At 39.6% G+C, this 25,306-nt stretch overlaps 1 protein-coding gene across 7 annotated transcripts in view; it reads left to right on the top strand.

The window, feature by feature from the left end:
* Positions 1 to 6,162: 6,162 nt before the first annotated feature.
* ICA1 (islet cell autoantigen 1) overlaps positions 6,163 to 25,306 on the top strand; it is a 76,484-nt gene continuing 57,340 nt past the window's right edge. For 2 of the 7 annotated variants that reach the window (XM_030009636.2, XM_030009637.2), the window contains exons 1-4: positions 6,297 to 6,589; positions 19,101 to 19,147; positions 20,902 to 20,939; positions 23,518 to 23,689. In XM_030009636.2, the coding sequence (XP_029865496.1) occupies positions 6,355 to 6,589; positions 19,101 to 19,147; positions 20,902 to 20,939; positions 23,518 to 23,689 (492 nt within the window). In that variant the 5' untranslated portion in view covers positions 6,297 to 6,354. Of the gene's footprint in view, positions 6,590 to 19,100; positions 19,148 to 20,901; positions 20,940 to 23,517; positions 23,690 to 25,306 lie in introns of all 7 variants that reach the window. The other 5 variants (XM_030009638.2, XM_030009641.2, XM_030009643.2 and 2 more) reach the window with 4 other exon arrangements.

Here is a 25,306-nt window from a genome sequence, read left to right on the forward strand (position 1 = left end):
GTAAAGATATTTCCCTCAGATAGAAGGTCTCAGGATATTAGAAGATGAAATTTCACCAATGTTCTCTTCCTCAATTTCAAGCAATGCCACATTTTTTCTATTAGACTGTAAAAATAACATAAAGTCCTTATGTCATAAGGAACTGAAAAATATCTTGTCTCAACGTGGTTATCTTGGGACAGCCAAGATAACCTTGCTTGGAGAGCAAAGAGATTGTACAGCACTGGAGGATCTGATTCAACCTGTCGAAATCTCAGAGATTATTTAAACCATGATGCTTGATTTACTTCCACTGTATCACTAAGAATTCTTTGGCACATGTTACAAAGGTTTATCAAGGACAATGACTTCATTTTAGTTTCTTTGCAAGCAAATATCAGAATACTTTGCAAAATTGAACATTAACATGCTTTGGAAAAAATAAAATATTTTAAATTATCTGCAGTTTGGATTGTTGAGGGTGCTCAGCAGGAACCTGAGATACCAAGCCATAGTATTACTTGGTAACAAATATCTACTAAGGATCATACCTTCAGAAAATTCAGTAAGTATGCATTTTAATATAGAAGTGTTTATATGATACATGAGTGGTTGAAGGTAAATCAATCTCTGTAGTTGCTTGCAATAGTTAATGTACTACAAGATTTTTTTTTTGACGTGGTACAATTATTCTCACGCTTCTGAGAATAAGCAGTATCTACAGTTCATAGCATAACAGCTGTTAGATTTTTTCTTAATAGACTTTTATCCTCCTGACATACGAAACATCTCCAGGAGAGCTTTAAAAATTAGGTGACTCATATTCTTAATGGGCAAGAATATTTTAATAACTGTTTCAAGATTTTCTTTTTTAGATGGAACAACTCTCATGAACACATCAAAGAGAACATGGGAACATCTGGGAGCTTCAGCTTGTATTTACTATATTTCTGTCTTCTAAAGAATTGTACTTAATAGAAAAAGTGCCATTGGTTCATATTACCACCATGCAAATGTAATCAGTGAAGAACTATTTTATTGATACAACCTCCTCCCAAGAAGTTTTATTTATTAAACATAGTTTCTGTTTGTACCCTGCTCCCTTCTCATCCCCAAGCTTGTGGAAAAGGCAAGCACATCTTATGAATTTCTAGCCTCTGAAAACATTGGGAGGAAGTTGGGATGGTTAAAGGCAGTGGTAAATCAAAGAAAAAACTCCTGGCCAGCTCTGCCATAGGCTTTTTTTGACAAATCATTGAATCTGTTTGTGTCTCAATTTCTAATTTATGAAGTGAAAACAATGATCCTTGTTGTCTCTCCCCCATTTTGCATTCTTTTTCAGACTGTAAGCTTCTTTTGGAAAGAAATTACTATTTGCAACATGTATGTATAGTGGCCAAAACTACCGGGTCTGGGTTTGTGCTGGGACTATTGGATAATACTGTTGCAGGCTATAATAAAATAAATTCATAGCTTACTGCAGGGGCTGGATTCCTTACCCAAGTCCACAGTAGATGAAGATAACCTCAGTTCAAGTATATCTGCATTTCAGAATGCAACGGATGACTGCAGGTTGTGTGTGTTTAAAATTAATAATTTCAAGTAAATACTTGAAAAGGAGATTTATTTTTTTTATTATTGTTCTCAGATGGAAATCAGTGTGAATTGCCACCATGCCAGTTCTCATTTTCCTACTTTCTACTTGTCTTTATTAAGGATAAACCTGGTTCCTGAACGCCCCGCTAATTCTCTCGTCAATTTCCACAAATACCAACTCCATCTAAACAACGGATTTACTAACACAGCTCTTTTGATTCAAAATGTCAGACATGAAAAATAGATGGTCACTCCGCGTGCCCCATCCCTGTCATTCAAATGAAAAGTATTTGACAGGAAAGAGTACTTCGTGCGCTGTTTGCAAGAGTATCCAAGGAGTTTGATTATGACAATAAGGGAGACAAATAGTGTGGGATAGTGGAAGAAAGTGCAGTAACAACAACGTTCAGTATCAGCCAGACAAGAGGAAAGAGAAGTATTGCACAGCTCACTGATCATGAATTGCCAAAAAGAGTATATTAACCTCCACTTGGACAGCAACATTGAAAGAAGTGAAACCAGTCCTGCATGCAGAAGAATCCAGGCAACCCCTTGTGCTCGTGACTGCTTCATTTTAAGTCCACAGAAGTATAGGAAAGTAATGCTGACTAAACATCATGAAAGCCACCCTTACAGGCTGACTCCTATTTGGCAATGTTTTGGTCCTACCTTGATGGTCAGAGATGCTGGCACCACTCCAACCTGGAGCCCTCTAATTCTAAACCTGGCTGTCATTTCAGTGACTTCACTATTCTAGTATGTATTTTCCAGCATATGAAAGCAGAATCAAATCATTAATTAATTAAATCTCTGAAGCTGCCAATAGGCTAAAGGTTTTCAGCATATCACTAAGCTGAAATCGTGTTTATCACAGGCACAAGTGGCCAAGCAGTCCTTACATTAACATGATTTCCTCAACTGATGACTAGAATTAGTCTACATTAGCCTCTCACTAACCTGCTCATAGAAATATAACACTCTTTAAAGTCTCTTCCAATCTGTATGGATTAGTTCCTCCAGCTGATAATGTTAACGCCCAAAAGAATATGCTCTACTTTCCAATGGCTTTTTATCTACAGGTCACACAAACAATACAAAGTACATGCCTTATAGAGCTAAATTATCAAACTATAGAAATAACTACAAAACAGCAGAACACGAGCTGAAGAATTGAACACCATTAAACTCGATAGATAATTTTGCTAAGATATTTGAAAACAGATTAAAGACTGAAAAGCCATTTATAAACTGCAGTGGTGTTCCAGACACTGGGAGCAGTGTGGCAAGAAAAATAAAAGACCAGCAGATAGATCAGAGAGGACACAAAAGACTGAAAATACTCATATAAGGGACTGGAGGAAGTTTAAGGGAAGCATCGTTTCCCTCCCCGATTTCCAAATTTTGAGCAGAAACTCAAACAGGAAGTGACTGTGTCCATAAAATACAGCACAAAATGTTTGTACTTCCTTACATGGATGAGAAACAGAGGGCAAGTGATGTGTTATGGGAAGATTAAAAAACATCTTAATGTGTGAAAGTTCAACCACCCATTAATACTAATAATGTTACAGTCCAGGGAAGATAAGAAACCTTCAATGTCATTTCTGGAATATCTGATACTGTGCAAAGTTCTGAAGTAACTGATTCACAGATACACCTAAATGGTGGATAGAATTACAGCACATGCAAATCTTAAGAAATCTTAAGAAAATAATATACAAAAGGGAAAATTATCATTCCTATTGCTTCAATTGACAAACAGCTCACTTCCACTGGGCTTCCAAAATACTTGAATTTCTAGTTTACTCTCTCCTGCTCCTGATGGTTTTCCATTATCATATTTGAATTTCTGTCATATTACTTAAAGAAATATAATAATCTAGGTTTGGGGAAAAAAAAAAGACACACATTTGTTAAGATTTTATTATACAGATGGCACAGAATACAGGAGCATGTACCAAATTAAGTGACAAGAGGAGCATATCCCATAGTATACTATAGTAGCGATGTGATATAGTAAACATGACTGGATGGTGAGCCTCACTGAGTCAACATGTGATTCCAATCTTTATTTGTCCTTTTACAAATTAAGTGCAGCTGAGGCAAAGTGTAACATAAGGCTCAGATTCAGAAAAGATCTTACATGAAGAGGGCTACTATTTATTGCCAGCTCGCTCTTTCAAAATCTCTAGGTTTGTGTGATTGGGGGCTTGGAAAGTCAGTTCTGTACCAAGAATGTGACACTTCCACCTGTGGTGCGGTTAATAGTTACACCTCAGAGGGCTGTACTTTATCTTTGCTTGAATCTTACAGCAGTTCTGATGATGTCATCCAAACAATCTCAGTTTGCAAGAGGATGTGGAGTTCTATAAAACAGAAAAAATGGACTTTTTTTAAGGTCAGAGAATCAACTGCTTGGTTGATTTAAGCAACTAGAGTACTTTGATGCCCAAATAGGGAAAAATATGTTAGTAACAATATGAATGTAGCACCATGCTTCAGGGCGTTTCATGCATCCAGTCAGCTTTGCCAAAAAGCTACTTTGAAAAAAAGTAGCTACTTTGTGAAAAGTAGTAAGTACACCTTACTTCATGCACCACTTGCAATAACTGTTTTCTGTTGTTGCATTTCTGTATTTCTGCTGCACTAAAAATATCTCTATGGGAGATGAGAGGTGCTAGAACAACCAGATGGCACTTGCTTATATTTATAACATTCATGTCTGGTGATAAACTATATGAAATATGATAAAAGATTAAGAAATGCCTGCACTATAGTGAGGAATAAAGGTTTAAAACTAATTTTTTTGAGGTTATACAGTAATATTAGCTAACGCTTTAAGACGTTAAGCTGGACAATGCTAAAAGCTGTCTGTAACTTGCAGAATGTTGGCCTCGTAAACTAGAAATGAGCTAGCCTAAGTCCCTGATTCTAAGTATATTCACACAGATATATATATATATAACTGTTGGCATAAAAATAGTTCCATGATTACAAAAGTATAACATTTTCCAGAATCAAGGTTTATTCAGGACTATTTGCACTCCCACCTTACCCCGGTGCAACTAAGAAATATAATACTTTTAAATTTACCAAATAAAATCTCCCTTTGTGTCTTGGTTCTGCTCCTGCAACGGTTAAAGTACTTCCTTCACACACAGTGAGATTTTCTTTTTTCACCATCCTCTAGGAGATTTGCACATATAAATCCCATTGAAAAACACAGGTTCACTTCTGAAGGAAAAACTACCAAAACCCAATGCCAGACATGGCTGAAGGGATCCCAGATCCTCATCCACTGCAGAGAGACCTTTTGTCACTTATTAGCACCGCTTCCTGTTGGAGAGGTAAGAAGTAACTCCATGAACGTTTTTTCTCTCAAAACCAGTAGTACCTAGAATTCATTTGACTGATCAGGTAATACCTCTAATGCAAGTGTTTACACCTGAGCCTGTTACTCTTTCATAGTCAAGTGAACTTGTGTCCAGAGAATGATTAATCTCATTGGAAACTAAAATAAATCAGATAAACTACACCCAAAACTGTACCTTTTTCTATTTGCTCTAAAAAGAGCTTTAGATGACCAACACAGCCTAACAGTATCTACAGCATAACATCTAAAGGCAAATGAGATATCTAACATCAGGTTTCCTGTATGCCAAACTTTCAGCTGCTGAAGTGTGTTACACCTTTTTCTGCAAGACTGAGGACCCCATTAAGAGATTTGTCTCCCATGAAGTATTTGCTCACTGTTACCATGTTTAAACACAAAGACTATCCTGTTGGTGTTTCTGCAGTTCTGGAAAGCGATCCCACATTTCTTGCCATAAATCCATTCTAGTTTGTCAGCACACCGTCTGCTCTATGTACACCACGCTTGGGTACGACCTGCTGTTAGTGGTCACACCAGTGTCAAATAGGGAAACGATACAACCTCCCAAATCTTACCTGAAATTCCTCAGGTTATACAGCTGTTAATTATCCCTTTTGATGTCTTCAGTGCACTGGGAGTGCATGCATAGCTACTTACCAGTTAGGATCCCAAGTCTTTTTCAGAGCTACTGTCTCACAGTAAAGTCCCTGTTGCTGTAAACATCTTGCATTTTCTCTCCTAGATGTGCAACTTCCAGTGAAGTGGTTCAGCTACCCCTCACAGAAACACCAAAACAGAGATGAGCACTTCAGAACTCTGTAAGGGTCAGCAAATGATGCCCCATAACTGTCCTCTTTTCCACTCAGTCCACTCTTCTTCAACGCTTCCCTCAGGCCCTGCCAACTCAACCTCATCTCCTCCACTCCTGCTTTCATTCCCTGTGTTGCCCTTAAACTGCTGCTCCTTTCACGTGCAGTACAGGAAAGCTAACCCTTCCCCATTTAAGTGGGATAATTTTTCACCCTATCTTGCTGCTCCCCCGTTTCTCCTTTTACCTCCCACCCATCCAATGGATCATTTTCAAATGCCACCTGCGAACATTTCCCCTCATTTCAAGCTCCGAAATCAGCTTAAAATCCACCTCAAGTAGTTTACCGAGAACAGTTATCACAAAATCTCAAATGAGTTTCCATCACCTAGACGACAACTGCCTATTTATAGCAGCCAAAACATTTTATGATTTCCTTGATGGTCCTTGTGGGACACCTGCGGTGGAGAAGAGAAGGGCCTGGGGTTTTGGTCGAGCCGGTGAGAGGAGCCCCGGAAGGGCTCAGAACCGGGGAGACGCTCCCGCCGCTTTCCCCTCAGGCCTCCCTCCCCGCGCGGCCAGAGAAGGAGGAGGAAACATGGCCCGGCCGAGACCAACGCCAGGAAGCTGCCGGCCCCGGGCGCCGCGGACCTGGCAGCCGCCGCCCTGCCGCCTCGGGGGCTGGGCGGGCGGCGGCGGCGGCTCCGCCCCGCTGCGGGGGCCGCCCGCGCCGGCAGAGGCGGCTCCGTTCGCCGCTGTGACGCCGGCGGCGCTGGAACACCTGGAGGGGCGGCGGCGCCTCCGGCTCGGCCCTCCCCTCCGCCGCGGGCAAGGTGAGTGCGGGAAGAGGGGACTCGCTGGGCTCCGTGCCGGATCCTGGCGGGGAAAACGGGTTCCGCCGGCAGCTGCTGTGGCCGCTGTCGGGCAGCCTCGGGTGGGCGCCGCCTCCCCCGCGGGCTGCCCCCCCCGCCTCTTGGGGGGAAGGCGGGCGGCGCGGCGGCCGGGCCTGAGGCGCTGGTGCCCGTCAGGGCTTGGCGGCGGGTGTAGCCGGGGCCGGACCTGCCGAGGGGTGAAATTTCCGAGGCGCAAGATGGCATCTGCCCCTCCTTTTTGCCTTCTGTTCCCCCTCCCGCCGTGCGGTTATCTCGCCATGATTATTGCATTTATCCGTTTCTGCCTCCCTTCCTCCCGTACATCCTCTCTGGCCCTCAGCCCGCTGGAAGCGGGGAGGTTGGGGAGGAAAACGGCCGCTTCTCCTCAGCGCTTTCCGGCTTGCCTGCCAGGCTCGGGGCTGAGGCGCAGGTTGTCCGGCCGCGGCGTGCGCCGCGGGCCGGGGTGGCGGCCGCGGCCCTTGTTTTTACCTGAGGGCTTCGGCCCGCCTGGGTTAAGAGGGGCGGCAGGATTTCCCGTGGTAAGATAATGTCCGTTATCAAACCAGGCACCGAGGCGTTAACAGCTGGTGAAATGGGAACTAACACCCCACCCCCCAAACTTCTGATTTAAAGCTTGTATTTTGTGAAAGGTTGCTCTTGATCATCGGATTTGTTCTGCATCCATCCACCTGGCACATGAATGTTGTTTACCTGCTCTAGTCGTTTAGAAGAAGGAGGAAAATAGACAATTACTTGAAACCTCTGGTCAGTTTTTAGTAAGAGAAGAGGGTGAAGGGCACTGTGCTCTTTTATTCATCAGTATCATTGTGTATATGTTCAGTGCCAAATGTAAATAAGTCTCCTGTTCCATGCTGTTTTGCATGGTGCTGACAGCCTCAAGGTCCTGCATGGAACCTCTTAAAACAGTAATGCAGGTTTGCCTTAGTTCAAATGTGTAAATGTGAAACTGAATTGGGTAATCTCAGGGGTACGTCCTTTAACCTCCTACCCCCAAGTTACATTGTGTAGATATTTTGGAAGCTTGGCATTGGAGTTGTTCTTCTGTTTGGTTGTTTGTAATATTTTGCCCCTGCCTGCAAGCCTTGATGTAAACCAAGGTGACTGTTTATTTCGAGGAATCATCTGTTTTGGGGTTTCCCCCCTCCCCCCTATTTTATTCTGTTATCCTCTTATTTTCTGGATGGATTTTATTTAATTTGGGTCTTAGAAAGCAGCTGTGGCTCTTGTTTCATAGCAGACTTCTTGGAAATAAATTGTTCTCATGTTTTGGTCTAGCAAGGCTATTGTTGTAAGGAAAAAACTGTGTTTGATCACTTTTCCAAAGTGTTGGACAGAGAAAATAGCAGGCTGGGTTTTGGAGTCTGCAGTGCAGGCTGTGTTTGGTTATGGTCTTTCATCTGATTTTTCTGATAATCCCTTCTTTTTCTACTTTGTCTATCCAGGGCTCCCAAGAAGTGAGTGGAAGTACCACTTGAGAGTGCTATCTGCCTGGCACTGATATAGGAGTTGCAGTTCTTAGTGGTACTTGGCATGAAGTCCAGGAACATCTCATTTGGACATTAGCAATTTTTTATACTGCTGTTTGAATAGGGTAGCCTACTGGTTTAAACTGAGTAACTTAATGATTTAAGATTTATGTTAATACCACTGAAGAAGGAATTTAGTGTAAAGCCACAGAGATCTTGTTTTGAATAGTAAACTGCCATAACTGGTATAACCAGTCACATTTTTCCAATGGCAAGCTCTACTGGAAGATGATGTGGCAGTTAAATGCAGCTAAACCTTGGTCTAAAGTTTCTCTCCTGTCAAAACTAAATCGCTGAAACATTGTTATTTCCAGAAAGGTTCAAACAGTGTACTCAAGAGTTAGATGTTGGTAATTGGAATTTGCGGTCCTCTTAATTGAGAAAGAATTAAGTGCTTTTTAGGTAATGGTGATTTCATCCATTATGTTTCTGGGAGGTGAGATTCAAATACGCACGTTACTGAAGGTTTGCAGGTTTAAGACCACCAGTTATGACTGTATGGAAGGGGGAAGTTTTCTCTAACATTTTTATTTCACAAGACTATGTTTTTGGGGTGTGGTGGGAATCACATAGTGCAAAGTAAAATTCCTCTTGAATCCTACTACAGGGTCGGGTTTTTTCCCCTTTGTAGACTTTCAAGCCCACCCATCTTGCCTGTTCTTCTCTGCTATCCATACTCTACAGGGCTGCTAAATTGTTCTGATGAATTCCTAAGTAACCTTTTCTCGAAGAAATGAATACTAACAGCTCTTTTCACTCTTCAACTAGTGTTGAAAGCTGTTGGTACGAGTTGGCAGGAAAAAATGTGCTAATATCTCAGCTAAACTAGAAGTCAAGAAATGTCCTCAAAGACTCTTTTTTTAATACTTTTTTCAAAATCTCCTCCAACAGTGTTGCTCTGAAGTAGTTGATTCTTCAAGATGTTTTGCCACTTCTCAACCATAAAATCACTCTAAAGACAAAATTATGCCACGTGATGCAGAAGCATTAAAAATACAAAAGCCTGGAGAGTGAAGGAGGTTAAACAAAGAACCAAGCAGTCAAGAACAGTAGAAACATTTGACCTTTTATATGTTGCTAGTACTAATAGTCTCTCAGTAGTTTTTCCTGTGGCTATTGTTAGCCATGGCAAACTGAGGGGCATTTTGACCGGTTATGCAATCACTTACGTCAACCTTGGGAACTGTCTGTTCTGAGTCACTGAAACAGTACTTGGGTCCATCTTGCAAGTAGCTTCATAGGGATCACTGCTGCTCTAGGAACAGTCGGCTGGTGTGCCAGGATCTGAGAACAGTAGTATTAAAATGAGTGGACTATGCCTCTATCAAGAATATATAGCCTGTATTGATCGTGGTGTTTACTCAAAAGGCAGTGAAAGAAGATCACCCTGTATTGTTGTTGCTGTGCATGCTAAAACTGTTTTGTTAATCAAATCTCTTATCCATGGATGTGAAATGATCTCCTGAGGGACTAGAAAAAAATTATTTTCCCCTGTTCCCTCCCCCGGCATTGTTTCCCCTCGGGTGTAATAGCATTGCTTCCTGGCTTCTGCATGGATGAAGAGGGAGGCAGACACTTGAGAGTGTTGACTGTGTCAGCAAATAAGATATCTAAATAAGAAAGCCATTAGTTTGAACTTCTAAAACCATATTTGTTCATATTTAGTACAGTATACATGTGAAAAGACTTTAATGATTTTTTTTGTACATCCACATAGGTTCTACAAAAGGAAGGTTTCCTAAGGTTAAGACTCTAGACTGATTACGGGTAAAATGTGTCAGAAAACACATCTTCATATTGTCTTTTATAATCTGTGGACAGCAGGTGTTCCATATGGCATTTTCTTTAATAGTATTTGGCTACTAAGTTTAAAAATACTGGTTTTTAAACTAAGAGAACAAATGTGTATTACAAAACAATTTGATAGTCATTTCAGAGAAATGAAACAAGTCTGCATTTAGAATGAGATTAAATGCTGGATTGCGTATATCCCCAGCTTTGCTCATTTGCAGAGTAAGGTTAGACTTGCCACTCGACAACTTACATTAAAATTATTCTTCCATAAAACACACATAATACTTACAACACCTACCTGGTTCTTTCCTAAGGATATTCGCTCAGTGTTCTTCACAAATATAAGTGGAACACTAGTAGTCAAGTAAAAGATGTTACGGAAGTGCAAACTGATACTATGTGCTGTTCTTATATTATTTCACAAAAAGCAGCTGAAAAAACCCAGTATAATCTGAAAAAGGAATTTAAAATTAATTTTATGTGTGATTAAATATCTGTGTCTTTATGTAAATGAAGTTCTGCATGCAAGTTAACTTATCTAGAAAGGGCTATTTTTTGCTTGTCAATCTTCCAACTGTGAGTCTACCAGCATTTATTTGAAATATTTTGTTATGAGACTACATGTACTATGTCATGACTACATGTGCCATTGTTATCAGTGTTTTTGAGATAAACCACTGTTTTTAGGAATTTGTCATTCAACTGTTTAAAAAAAAAAAACACAAAACACCCCAGCTCCAAGTGTCATTTCAATACATGTTATGCTCTAGAAAGAAGGAGATCACTTATGCCTGTAAGTTTGACTTGATAGTTGTTGGAATAATATGACAAGTGTATAGTACCAAATAGACACAAAATTGTTTGAGTAGAGAGGAATACTAATGGTTGACTTGGTCCTTGCACTTTGTGGGAGCAAAAACAGGTTTTAAAAAACATGGTGACACAGTGCCAAACTTCCACTTTTTCATGTTGGTTAAAACTTACCTCTAACCACTCGAGTACTGAAAACCAATGAAATTCAGATGGATTGATACTCTTAGGTTCTAGGTATAAGTGAGCAATAAATTTCCAATGTGCAAATTTGCTCTGTTTATCTGCTACTGTCTTCTATTAACTTGTACATATCAGAGTTGGGAATAAAAAAATGAAAGACCAAATGATAGCATAAGAAACAGGGCCCTGGATATCATCCTCTGTTTAGACTACACCAGGAAATTAAACAGAATAATTTCCTATGTTAATTGTGTATTCTGAAACATTAGAAGCATGATAATTGTTTTTTGAATAAAGTAACTCCTAACAGTACTCTCTGCAGTAGCTATTGGTCATCTGCTCTGCACAGAGTATTAAGAGTCAGTGTAAATTTCAGTGGAAGACAGGTCATTATATACTTAATGTCAATAGTACTACTACTCATGTTGTTGGATGTACAGTTCACAGATGGGTGCCTAGGTAGTGCTACAAAATGACAGAAAAAAGACCCAAAACATCCAGATTTCTTCATACCTTGTGCATGGTTTCTAATTGTGCGAGTCCTTAATCACAAAATCTTCGTCATTTAGGATACCTGCTTTTTGTTCTCCACACAATTTGCTAACTTGAAAAAGAAGGGAAAGGGAGTGTTATATTGGCTCAAACTACCTTCTTGGAAAACAGACTTCAATTTCTCTGATACTTCTGGTCTTTTGAGTACCTGGTTGGGGTTTTTCTGCATGTCGAATTTTGGGGTTGGGGTTGTGGGTTTTGGGGTTGGTTTTTTTTTTTTTGGTTCTCTGAAGGATCAAGACAAATGAGTAAATGGAATGAAATAAATGAACTTTTCGCTGGGGTGTCTCATAAACCTCAATAGAGAGGAGAAGGAAGTGGAAGAAATTGTGTATAGAAATGTTAGTTCCAAAAGTGCTTGCAGTGAAAGAAAGAATTGGTTCCGGTGGGCTTACGAGATGTGGCTGCATCCCAAGCACAATGTGTTACTCGGTAGGCTGCTGAATCTTTTTTCCCCAGTAATTCAACAGACCACCATGAAATCCCAGTTCTAAGAGAAGTGGAGTAGAGATGTTCTCTTACTCCGTGATTTAGCCGTGTAGTTCAGGTGCTTCAGGCAGAAGTCGTCATTTCCCTGTGCTCAGAGGACAGTGGTGAGGCTCTGGTTCAGGTGCTCAGAGTTGCTCTTTGGAGGTTCTATTAACTATCTGTACAGGGGCTTAGTATTGAGAGGCTTGTATGGTAATTTAGGCACTACAGCTAGATAATTGGGGTCAAACAGCATGAATTTATTTCCCCCTCAGCACCTCCCAGGTGTATGAATATAGCAGGAGTCCCTCTCTGTATAATAGCTGCCGTTTTGCCCTGTGCTTCTTTTAAGAACATATGAAACTTCTTTCTGTATGTCAGCCCCTGAAATAGGTTGAAAGAGTGATTCTGGTAATACAACTCCCTTATAAGATTGCAGTATTTCTTCTGGCAAGTTGTGGATAATCTGTAAGATACATGCTTCCTAGGATAAGTAGCAAAGCTGTGGATCTGTCCGAGACAAAGGAACAGACTAAAAGTTGTAGTGGGTGGAAGGACTGCTAATGCAGCGCTTGCAGACCAATTCTGCGAACTTTTTGAATTAATAAACAAGTGCATCAGTGAGTAGTCTAACAGAATGAAAATACTCCTGGATTTAAAGCTAAGCATGGATGATTCTGCAGGATTAGAGCATCAGTGATGAGTGTTAAGAGCTTTAGAGGAAAAATTAAATCTTGTCATTTGTCATATTGATATAACTTAAACTCTAGATTCATTTTAGCTGAATTACAGCGGCAGCTATTCATGTAGTTAAGAGTAGGAATACTTGTAAGTCTGTGTATAATCTTGATGCTGAATGCCTATATAAACCCAGACTTCAGTTTTCACTTTTTTCCTGCATTGACAATATGAATAATTCAGAACAATAGGCTGCTCTATTGTCTTTTGCTTGGGAAAGGAAAAGTGAAACGCGATTTGAAGCTCCTGGTCAGTGTATTTGTAGACAGACCAGAGAAGTTGAAACTGCCTTGCCTAATCTTTGTCTTGTGGTGAGACTGCTTCTTGCTTTGGAGGCCCATTTACTTGATTCAGTTTGATCACAGCTTCCAGGGAGCAGAGGGAGAGAGGTGGTCAGCCAAGAGCTGTTGGAGGCACAGATGGCACTGATTCTCTCACCTAAGCACATTTTCTTTCCTTCAGAGTATTTTACATAAATGAAACTATCACTATTAACTTTTACAGCTAGAACTCCCTAAAATTCTTCTTATTTTTTGTTACTTAATACCACTCTACTATTACTGTATTAAAAGTTTCTTGGAAAATTATTCATTTTAATAAAACTCTTATATTAAGTAAATCAATTGCAATGCATGATTCTGCTGTATTTGAAGTTATAAGTTGCAGGGGTTTTAGGGTGCAGAGAGTCTGTTGGGATTTGAAGAACTACACAGAACATATCAGCTGCTTTGAAAGAACAGTGAACTGAGAGGACAGTGCTATCGGTGAAAATGCAGACTCTTCTGTGTCTTTTTTGATGAACATATTACTTTCACATAAGGGTTGCTGAATTCTGCTCTGCCTCTCGGTTCCCTTTTGTTGTTTCTGGATGCATCTCAAAAGAATGTTGTTTGATCTACTGCCTTCCTATATAACTATGCTAGGTCATCTTTGGATGTTAAATTTAATCTGTAGATCAGCATTTTTGCAAGGATTTCAGATCATCTCTTGGTTTTGAGAAGTTGTGATTAGATCAACAGTTTGGTTTAGATAGTGGAAAAGATTCCTGTTTGCTGTCTCTGGTTGCTCCCTGGTTTCTTCTATAAGATCCCTTAGCTAAGCTAAAAGCACAGTAAGAGCTGTGTAACCAATGCTCAGTTAAGGAGAAGTATTTGAATTAGGGGGAAAAAAAATTTTTTTTTTTAAAGTTGATTTTCTCATAACCTAGGAGAGCATTAAGATCTGAACTTCACCTTGCCACATGACACTTCTTATATTTACGCTCACTGGAAAAGACAAATTATCCAAGTGACACTGATATACAGAATTGTTTATTATCAATTTAGCTGTTGGAGAGAAGGCACTCCTACTGTCTTTTTTCTTATGAATAATCTTCAGATACTACTTGTATAAAGTTGTTCAGCTCTTGGGAAAATGGACAACTTATGCTGCAGCAAAGTATAGTTTAATAAAGCTAAAAAAGAGAAGCAAGCATGTACAAATGTTGTATGAGCATGAGCTGGAAGGTAAGCCCAGGGTATGCTGGGCTTCAAAACACCATGAAAGCATTTTCCTGTTTGCACAAAAAAATGCAGATGATATATTCAAATGGTCTTGGAGAATATAGAGAATCAGAGGATTTTCCATGGGAATAGAAATGCCATTTGCTAATGAGAGTGTCTTCCATCAAGTTTTATTCCAGCATCATGGCTAATAAAATATCTCAGCAGGAAGGTAGGGTAATGTGCTATGCCAGAAATTTTATGAAGTTCTGTGTGCATTACAGCTATTTTGGCTTCCCATGGAAATAGTTTGTGGGTAAATAGCTTACAACCCAGATAAACTCTGCCACAGATGCAGAGGTGCCATATTTGGCTGTTTGCAGGGCCATCTTGGTTCCAGCATGTTTTGTTAGCTGTGGCAGAGCACTGTGTGAATGCAGCTGTACCGCTTTTTAAGCCAGGCTGAGTCTAGCAACAGTTCGGCTGTATTTCACAGTGTCCAGACTGATAGGTGGTGCCAGTCCTTTCTGTTGTCAGTCTGCAAACAGGGACGTTTGTGGAACACAATGCTGAGGCTTCTTGGTGACCTGCTAGGGCAGAGGGCCTGCTAGAGATTTTCAAGGTTCAGCAGGGCTTATGAACCCAGCTGGTTCTGTATGGGAATGGATGGTTCGGCACTATGGTCCCTTGTGTGCTGGGCAGACTTGTTATGAATGGGGCCAGGTCAGGTTTAATGCTGAAACTGAGGTAGCCTCTGTCTGTCTCAAAAAGCTAGGAAGCACTTGGAAAATTACTGGAGCCGCGTGTGGACAACTTCAGGAAATCTCAGATCCAGCACTGTGCAGCAAAAACCATGGATTTGCATACAGTCAGCTGTAATGTAGCAGTGCTTTTCCTAGCATGCTATAAAGCACCTATGTTTGCTCCCCCCCCCCCCCACCCCCCCCCCCCCCGCCCCCACCCCTGTATCTAGAGTATCCCTACTTTTTGTATGCCAAGATAAAGGCTGTCTGTCATGGAGATCACAAGTGTTGTGTAACTCTTTATATCAAAGATAATGGAAACTTTCCAATACAAAAGCTTTCCAATGGGGTGGTGAATGCTGCTGGGTTGTGGTTTGTTGGTTTTTTTTTAATCAGTGTCAGCATAATATTATTTATTGAAACTTTTCTTTTTTTAGTCTTATTACACTGGGAAGAAAAAAGAAAAAGAAGTCCCTTACATCATCTCCTTGTGGCAAATTAAGCTTGTTTTTGTATATAAAACTGCATGATAATATAGATTAATTTTAAGTTTGACTGCAGTTTTGGGGGAAGGTATTGGTGGACTGTAGTTACTGTCATGTGCTTCCATTGTAGTCAGCTTTGGCAAAGAGCAACTCTCTTGTTATTTCTGTTCAGTACATTTATATCTTGTTCTTTGAAAGCATAACAGAGTTCAAAACCTAAAGTAGTCAAAGGTTATGTGCTCATTCCTTGGTCTCTCTCTGCAGCCTCAGGGCCAGCATTTCATGACTGTAGGGATTATTTGTTACATGGTTATGAAGTGTTCTTTAGTTCCTGGATACTTCCCTGGGCTGTTTCTAGTCCCCTTTTATTGGCATCTCTCACTTTTTGTGGCTAGACCTATGCTTTGGGATTTCTTTTAAAAAATCTCACTGCTTCAGCTATTCCAGATGCTTTTAATAATGTCCTTTGTTACAGCTGAACCAATATCTTAACCCTCTTTGGTTCCTGGATTTGGAATAGACAGTAAGAACACATGTAGTTAGAGATTATAAAAATAAATAAATTACTGCCCTGTTAAATGACTGCAGGGACAATTTACATTGTGCATGTAGCAATATCTGGAGAATGAAAACTGCTAATGTTAAAAGTTTGGGCTATCAATGAAAATAAACACTATGGCTAAAAGCTGAAAATATTGTAGTTAACTCTTAGAAAGAAAACATACTGTATTTTTTTTTTTGTGTGTGTGTGTGTGTGTAGCCACAGTGGTCATGGTACAATGTTAATTCTGCTGTCCATTTACACCATTCTTGTGGAAAGTCTTCTGTATTAAACCAATGGTAGCAGCAAACTTGCTGCTCTCCAATCTTGTCTTCTTTTACGTTGTACAAATTTTCACAGAATCACATAGGTTGGAAGGGAGCCCTGGAAATTACATAGTCCAGCCTCCAGCTCAACCAGGCCCAGTTCAAGCAGGTTGCTCGGGGCCATGTCCAGCACTTGCCTCACTGGGCAGGTTGTTCCAGTGCTTGACCATTCATGGTGAAAATTTTCCTGCCTATATTAAGTTGGAATTTCACATGTTCCTGCTTGTGTCCATGGTCACTTGTCCTTCTGGTGTGGATCTTTGAGAAGAGTTTGACTGTTTGCTCTACATCTCTCATTAGGTAGTTGTAGACAGCAATAAGGCCTCCTGTTAGCCTGATGGTCTTATAGTTGAACAGATGTGTTACAGGATACAGACCCTGACTGGTGGACCCACTCCAGTATGCCACTGTTTTTCTTGTATGGAGAGCCCAAAACTGGATACTACTTCAGATGTGGTCCTACAAGAGGCTGTAAAGATTCTGTAGGACACCATGATAAAGGCATTGCCAAAATCAGCATACAGCATCCACTGCTTTCCCCTCATTCACCAGAGGCAGTCTTCTCATAGTAGAAGGCAGTTGGGTTAGTCAGGCATGATTTGCCCTTAACAAATCCATGCTGGCTGTTCCCATTCACCATTTTGTCTTTCATGTGGCTGAGAATGGTTTCCAGGAGGGTTTTCTCATGATCTTTCCAGGAACTGAGGGTGAAATTGATGGGCCTGAAGTTTCCCTGTTCCTCTTTGCTATGGTTTTTGAAGATGGAGATGGTGTTTGTCTTTCTCCAGTCATCAGCCATCTCTTTTGATCACCATAACCTCCAAGAGAACGGAGGGAACATCACTGCAATGACATAAGCCAGCTCCCTCAGCACTTCAAGATCCATCCCATCTGGTCTCATGGACTTGTGTATGTCTTAGGTACTTCTTAAATCAGTCTTTCTGTAATATGGGTAATGATACATACTTACATATCCACAGACCTTGACAATAGGCTCAGAGAACTAGAGAGCTGTAGGGCAGATGTTCCAGTGAAAACCAAGGCAAAAATGTACCTCTGCCTTTCTACTCCAGAACATGGTTTAGTGGGCATGGATGATAGTTGGACTTGATGATCTTGAAGGTCTTTTCCAACCTAAATGATTCTATGATTCTCTGATTATATATTCGCTGTCATGCTGTGGGCATGTGTCTTCCTTAGCCCACTTTTTGCTGCCACTGTTTTTACAGAGCACTTCTTGTTGCCCTTTGCGTCCCTTGCTAGGTTCAAACCCAGCGTGGCTTTGGCTTTCCTAAGTCCATCCCTGCATACTCAGGCAATGCTTTTGCATTCTCCTGAGTAACCTGTCCCTGCCTCCATCTTCTACATGCATTAGTTTTGCATTTGAGTTCATTAAAATTAATCTATGCTGGCCTTCTGCCACAGGTGCTCAACTTTCTGCCCATAGAAATGGGCTGTTTGTGTGCTTTGAGGAAGTTTATCTCAAAGATCACACAGTTGTCCTGAGCTCCTCCTGAAAACCCAGTTAAGGATATGACCTATCTAGTAAAACTGGATGTTTCTTAAAAATAAAATCCTAACATTACAAGCTAAAATTTTATACATTTGCAGTAGAACTCAGATACAATTCCTGTACTAGCACATCCACTACACCAGCTCAAGTAAATATTCCTTTATTATGTTCCTCTCCCTTTGTTTCCAATACTAATATCTACGGTATATATACTGTTTCCATTTCAGTGGAGTTTAACTGTGGTGCTGAAACATGAAATATGAATGAGTTTACAGTGCTGCAAATATTACACAAGTGTATCTAACTTGAAACAAGGTCTGTGTGAATGGAAATCGTTTAGGGTACTGTTGAGATCAGTGGTACTCAAACCAAATGCACATTTGTGGTCTAAATTAACAGCTAAAAGAATGGCATAATAATAGTGAACATCCAGGTTTTCCAGAGTGTTCTCAGTCACTGAGAAAGGTGAAACTCAGCTGGGTCTTCTGAGGCATAACTGGTTTCTTTATGAAAGTTCCTTGAACAGCATCTGGAATGAATGGGATCCAGGAACATTCTTGATGGAAATTGTAGGTGAAATACTGCAAGCCTTATCAAAAGTCGTCTGATTCTTTTTGAGCAACCACAGTTCTGTTTTCTCAATGACAGTGCTCTACTAAGCTGTCTTTGTACAAACTGAATTCTCATTTCTTATTCTCATTCTCTCTCAAAAGCTAGCTCTGTACTGGAAATAAAATGGGCCCAGGGATTGAGCTTGAGCACTAGGCTGCTGCTTCTTCCTGCTGTTTAATTGCTGCAGTATCCCTGGCATGGTTTTTATCTATACCACCTAGAACTCTCTGGGACCTTTCTCTCTCCTGGCATGTTTTGGGTGATACCACATGCCAGGAGCCATTTCCAGCAGGCAGTGTAGGTAAGACTCCACTTCTGTTTTCTTCCACCCTCATTGGCCATACAACACTATCCCAGCAGGTCTTGTAGCCTCAAACACCTCAAATGCCATCATGTCACACAGCAGGACAGGGAATACATACCCTCATTTTCATACCGTGAAAACACTGTCCTAATAGCTGTGATATAGTCCTCACTTTGAACTAAAAAATCCCCACAAATAATATCTTAAGGGCATAGGGCTGCTATGTAGGACTCAGAGGAGTATAACTAAGAAGATCTCAGAGTCAAAATACAAGGTCAGATGTTTAGGAAGAAAGAGCGTGAGCTATGCTTGCAAATGAGAACTGTTTCACCATGACCCTGACATATTCCCCCCCCCCCCCTTTTTTTTTTTAAGGGACATTGGTTTCCAGGAGAGTCAGGTGGACGTGTACAGCGTGTAAGGTCAGTGCCTTAGACCTGTTCCCCATGTTGGTCCTTTACGCTTTGGCCCGTGTAATATGTATGCTATTCCATCTAGATAAACTGTTCTTCACTTCCTGTCAAACCAAGTGTGCTGCTGAATAACTGAGTCATGGATGTGTATACAAGCTAAATCCTGTGTTCTTATCTCACTCGCACACACCCACAGTTGACATAAGGAGGACCAGTATTAAAACAGTGAAGTCAAGTATAAAGGTGTTAGAAAACTGGAGTTAATGTTGCCTGTGCCTTATGGCTCTAGAAACTACAGCAAAGCTATGACTGATGCTGTCCATTCTGTATATTGTCTGACTTAATGGTGCTGTAACGCAAACAACACTCTGAAACAGTTCTTTCTTCCTCTGTTGTTTAGCTGTTGGCCTTTATGTTTAAACTCTGCTCTGAAGACAGAGTTACGAATTTTCTCATGGTCTCTCCTGCAGTGCTTAGGAGCACTTCACAAAAATTCCAATTCAGGCAAATTTCCTGCTCTGATATAATCTTGCAGCATCTCATGGAACTTTGCCAGGAAGTTTCACAGGTACTGAGAGCAGAGAGGTTAGAATTGGAAATCTGGGATTTGGCTCCATTCAGCTCCAAATGGAAGTGCATGTGCTTCATAGTTGCAGGAAGTGCTCAGGTTGTTTGCATTCCCTTGTTCCGGGTTCATGCAATCTGTTCCAGTCCCTTTGCCACTCCAGTGCTAACCATACTGTCTGTAAGCAGCACCGTGCTTGGAGTGTCACGTCTCCCCATTGCAGCCCCTTTTGTCTCTCGCCCAGATTAGTGCCAAAGTTCAGTTCCAGCACCATTACCTTCCTAGCTGCTTTTTCCATTACTGTCAACTTCACATCTTAGTGCAGCCTGTTGGTGCGTTCCTTCTGTGCCCAGTCTTACCAAAGGCCATTTCCCAGCAGCACCGTCTGACCAGCTTCTTTTTGGTCTCCTCTACGATCATGCTGTAGTGCCTATGTTTGCATGCTGGCTGTATGGTGGAGAATAGGGTCCTCTGAAAGCAGCAGAGAAGCCAGGTGCTCGTTGTTTATGAGGAGTGTCTGGCTTCACTTGTAAATTCGGCCTGGAAGGAGTGTGCTCGGTTACTGTTGGGAAGTGATGTTTGTTCCATCTGGTCAGCTCAAAGTATAGTGGGAGAATTGAGTATCCAAGCTGGAGATATTAACTTATAAAATCTAAAGTCTAAATGCATACAGATCATATTCTATCCTCAGGAACTGTGGTGTCCCTCATAGCAAAAACACCTGGTGGTTAAATTTTGCATCTGTGGTTCAAGACATGACGTGGCTAGTGTTTTTAAAAAAATAGATCAGTGGGACATTAGTGAAAAAAGTAGCTGAACTTTGCTGTGGCTAAAAGTTTTGGGGAAAAAACTTGACTGAGGAAGATGCCTAGCACAGACAATTTTGGCTTGCCTTGTCTTAAGTCAGTGAATTTATGCCACATAGATTGGCCTTTGCCTGGAAAATTTGCTAACATATAATAATTGGCAATATCAGCGACACCACTTAAATGTGTTTGTTGTGGATTTAAGCAAGAATTGTGTGTTACATGAGAAAAGCATTTGGTCCATGGATTGAAAAGTTTTCTGTCATAACATGATAAACCAGATGCTACAACATAGTAATTTTCTGTGTGAAAAGGTAGGGATTTTCTAGTGTCTAACTTGGAAAATTATGTTTTAAAGATGTTTGTATTAACTGATAATTTCTTATTTTAAGTGTCTGAAGAAAACAAGAAACATGGAAGGTCATAAGTAGTAAGTATCTTGATCATTTTTTCTTATTCTAAAGAGCTAATGGTGTTTGGCATGTTGATTTGTAACTGCCTGAGTCTATCACACATTATGTTCTGGCATCTAGTATTTATATAAAGTCACTGGTAGACATTCTTTTTAAAAAGAATAAAAAAAAAAAAAAAAGAACAACTGCCAAAGAATGGAAAAACAAGTGAATTGACTAGATAGAAAAATAGCGTGTTATCAAGTTCCTGCTTAATGGAAAGAAGAGTATGAACCGTTGTATTTCAAGAGGCTTATCCATGGTTGTTAACTTCAGAATAAAGTACATCCTTGTTTTAGTTATATTTTCTGATTGTTTAACAAAGCCTAAATATGTCCATGATTACTTGACACAAAATCCATTTTAAAAGGTGTGGATGAGTGTCTACTAGTAAAAATTGTCCACTGAATATTTCAGTAATGTGATTATAAATCTTTTTTTATCTTAAGCATAAACAGGAGCCAGTAAATTCTCCAAATGAAATTAGAAGCTGAATTTGTGTGTAGTGGTAAAAGATTATATTTCTCTTATTCCTTCAATTGGTTTATCAGTCTCTAATTCAGGAATTTGTATTAATCACAGCTTTTTTTTTTTTTTTTTGTCATATTCATTTTTATTCCTCGTACCATGCCCCCAGAATTTCTAGTGACCTCAAGTGAGGTAGATATCAAAGCTGGCTGACATCAGATGAATTATGGTGTTTTCTTCGCTTGACCACTGAACTGAGATATCAGTTATTTGCACAGCTGTAGCAGAAGTTAAAGCACACAACTAGCCAGACAGCTAGGGTCTTTATACTACCTTGTGAGTGGTTTGATTTTTTTGTTTTTATTATTACTATTTTTAAAGTAGTGCTGTTTTTATTAAACACTCATATTCTGTTTTCTCATAATGCAGGAGGATCTCCTTGTTATTTATTAGAGGTTGTAGATTTTGTATTTTAAAGGTGCAGCATATATCAGGTCAATATAGGCTTCACCTAACTTGATAGGCTGTTGTCGAGTGTGTAATGGTTTGTTTGTGCAGAATTCCACATGAAAGGTGGTATGTTTTGCATGTGATGTTTATTTTGTGCTGTAGCACCAAAAAGACCTTTATTTTAATTTTAATGAAATTCATAAATTAAACTCTTGGAACTAATTTTTGGGTAGAAATAAATGGATAAATATCTTTTCTTTTAAAGTTTGGGGAAGAAGCCAAGAAGTGCTGTGTATAAGCGTGTCGAATTTTGTCCTTGCTCACTTCCAGTTTAATTTCTTGCCATCTCTTTGGTGATTAAGTCAATGTCCTCTAACTCAGTGATTAAAAATAACTAAAGCAAATAACAAATCCCAAATCCCTGTGAAACAAACTTCCTTTTCAGGTTAAACTGTGTCACTAGTAACTATGTAGGGCAGATGTGCCACCCTTTTGGGGAACACGTGTAGCAATGGCTTGTTTCAGAATGGCCATAGTATTTCACAGCAAGCATCTCTCTCTCTCTCTCTCTCAATACATGACTTGATGTGTATGTTGGGTCTGAAGACCTCTTGGGGTAGCATCCCTGAGCTGTTTCTGTGTTGTGAACAGAGCTAGTAGGCAGTATCTCAGTAACGAACCAATGAACCACCTGTCACTCCACAGGTGGAGGCTATCTGTTTTCAAAATAAACTCAACCTCTTTAATTTTCCTGGAGTATTTAATATAGCAAGTTTTAGCAGCCATTTACTTCTAAAGATCTGGAAAATCACTGCAGCTTTTTATATATGCACATAGGGGAAAAGGCATGTACTTTTGCAGAAATTAATGATGGAATAACACTTCCTGAAAGAGATCAGTATTTCACTGTAAGGCTATATTTTCTATTAAACCATCTTGGTATGGTTTAAATATTGTGGAATACGGAGTTTGTCTCTAGATTGCACTTTTTATTAGGTCTGCTACAGGAATGCAGAATCATCTGTCAGTAGAAAATAATCCTTGGAAAAAAAAGTTCACGTGTTACACACCCACAGTTGCCATGTAGTCATTGCATAAAGATGTGAGCTATCTATCTTTCACATAGCATGGTCAAAAGAGATGAGTGTTCTTCTAATTCTTTATTATTCAATTGTAAAAAAGGGAGGGCAAGAAGTAGTCTAATTCCATTCATAAAATGAACTTTGTGAAATCCTGACACAGCTGAATTTGCATGAAAATTGCTGCCTGATTAAGCAACTGTGCTAGTTCACTTGAAACTCTCCTATTAGTTATATAAAAATAGAAAGTTAATTCCATGGCTTATAAATCATTCTAAAATGCATTGGGAAGAATTCTTTGCAGCTGATTATTTGGCAGTACTACATGCTAAAGACATTCAAATTGAAAGCAGTGTATTATTTTCCAAAGTAGGATGGGAAATATAGTACTAATTGAATTGCTTTGTTATTAATGCATGATGAGGAAATGCATGTTGGAATATGTGTGTCTGCATGCAAATGCAATATTCTTGATGGAAATGTATTAATCTAGCATGTTAGACTTATTTTTTTTAAGCATCCTATTGGAGTTCTGTACTTCTGTTTCTTAATATTCTAGCAATTATCCGAGGGAATTTTATGACCAATATGCTCAAAGCCAAGAAAAATCTGTGGTCAATAAAATGCAACAGAAATACTGGAAAACAAAACAAACCCTTATAAAAGTTACAGGAAAAAAGGAAGATGAACATGTTGTGGCTTCAGATGCAGATCTGGATGCAAAACTAGAGGTTTGTGATGTTTACATAATATCTATTCTCTGTTTGTTAATTTTAAAAATGTTTTCGTTTCCTTCAAGCCTCTAATATGTATATACATTTTTATCATTATTTTCTTGTAATATCTTTTCTGATTTTTGACAAAAGTACCTATGTAAATATGGGGAATATAGTGGCATTTTGTAATACAAAAACCCATGACCCTCAAAGTTGATTTGGAACCTAATGTCTCTCGTATTTGTTTTCAGGTTTTGGGGGCAGGTTTTTTCTTTTTGTTGGTGGGGGGAGCAGGAGATCATCCTTTGTGCTTATATCAGTCATTCTTACCCTTTGCTTATGTCAATTTAAGATTTATTTTTTTAATAGTATTCTATAGTATATACAAATGACATTCTTTATACAGTTATAAAATATCACATATACCAGAAAAACATGCGATATACCAAGAAGGAGCAAAGTGCATAGTGCGCTCGTTCTCTGGAGCTCTCATTCAGATAAGTTGGTTCTGACATGACCAAAGAAGCTTCTGAAAGTCTGTAAAGTGTAACCAAGAGAAGGAATCCTGCTGTGTGACAAATACAGTCCTACTGTCAGTATACTCAACCACACTGGAAAAAAAATAATTAAGGATCTACAAATTGAAGAGCTTGAATGTCTTTGACAGAAAGCAAAAGATAGAGAATGGACTTCCAAAGTGTAATAATCAAGTTAGTGTCCAGACGAGTGTTATCGGCGTTGTTTTGTTACGTAAGGGTAAAGGTTTTGCCTTACTGGTTATCTTGCAGTTTCTTATAAAATTTTTGACTTAGGATTCTTGGTTTATTTGCATTTTAGCTGAAATACACGAGGCTTTTTTACAACAAACAAATCTTTGTAGTTCTAGCTATAATAGTGATAAATTATAATGTGATGATTCTAGCTATGGGGTCTTCATAATGGGTTATAAATCAAGAGTATTGATATAAAACAAGCTGGAAGGATGGAACAATATTTTATAAATATATACCTGAGTTCCTACCATACTTACTGTGTTCCAGATTGATCAGGAAGGATGCTTTGTTAGCTCAGGTAGGATTGGAAATAGGGAAACTTGTGTTTACCAGATAAAAAACTATAAGCATGTTTTCACTTGGACAACTTCTCAACTGCAAGTCATGCTCTCAGTTTAAAAGGCAAGACCCATGTAAATGTACAGGAAGTCAAGCAGATGCGAAGGGAGACAGTTAGTGTGCCCGCAGTCCATTTTGCTTATATTTGTGTAATGCTTGATCCAGTGGAGTCTAGGTTTAAGTTACAGGTTGGAGGTTTTAGATGGACAGACAGAAAGAGTAATCATTTTTCTATTTCCTAGAAACAATCTCCAAACTTTTTCCTCTACTTCCTTTTGAAACTGCTGCTTTATAAATTTGGTTAGAAAACTGGAGCTATGCCAGTAAAAAGTTCAGTTTAAATCATTAACTTTCTATGTTGGCATACCAATGCAAGTTTGTTCCACTAGACTTTACAGTATTAAAAATTCAGTATGCATATTGCCACACGTGATAAACATGATAGACATTTTGATAACTTTTTGCTGTACTGCGAGGTTTTTAGGAACAAAGATTTGTACATCTTCCTATATATCCAAAG

Source organism: Aquila chrysaetos, chromosome 3 (assembly GCF_900496995.4).
Source record: "Aquila chrysaetos chrysaetos chromosome 3, bAquChr1.4, whole genome shotgun sequence".
Lineage (NCBI taxonomy): Eukaryota > Metazoa > Chordata > Aves > Accipitriformes > Accipitridae > Aquila > Aquila chrysaetos.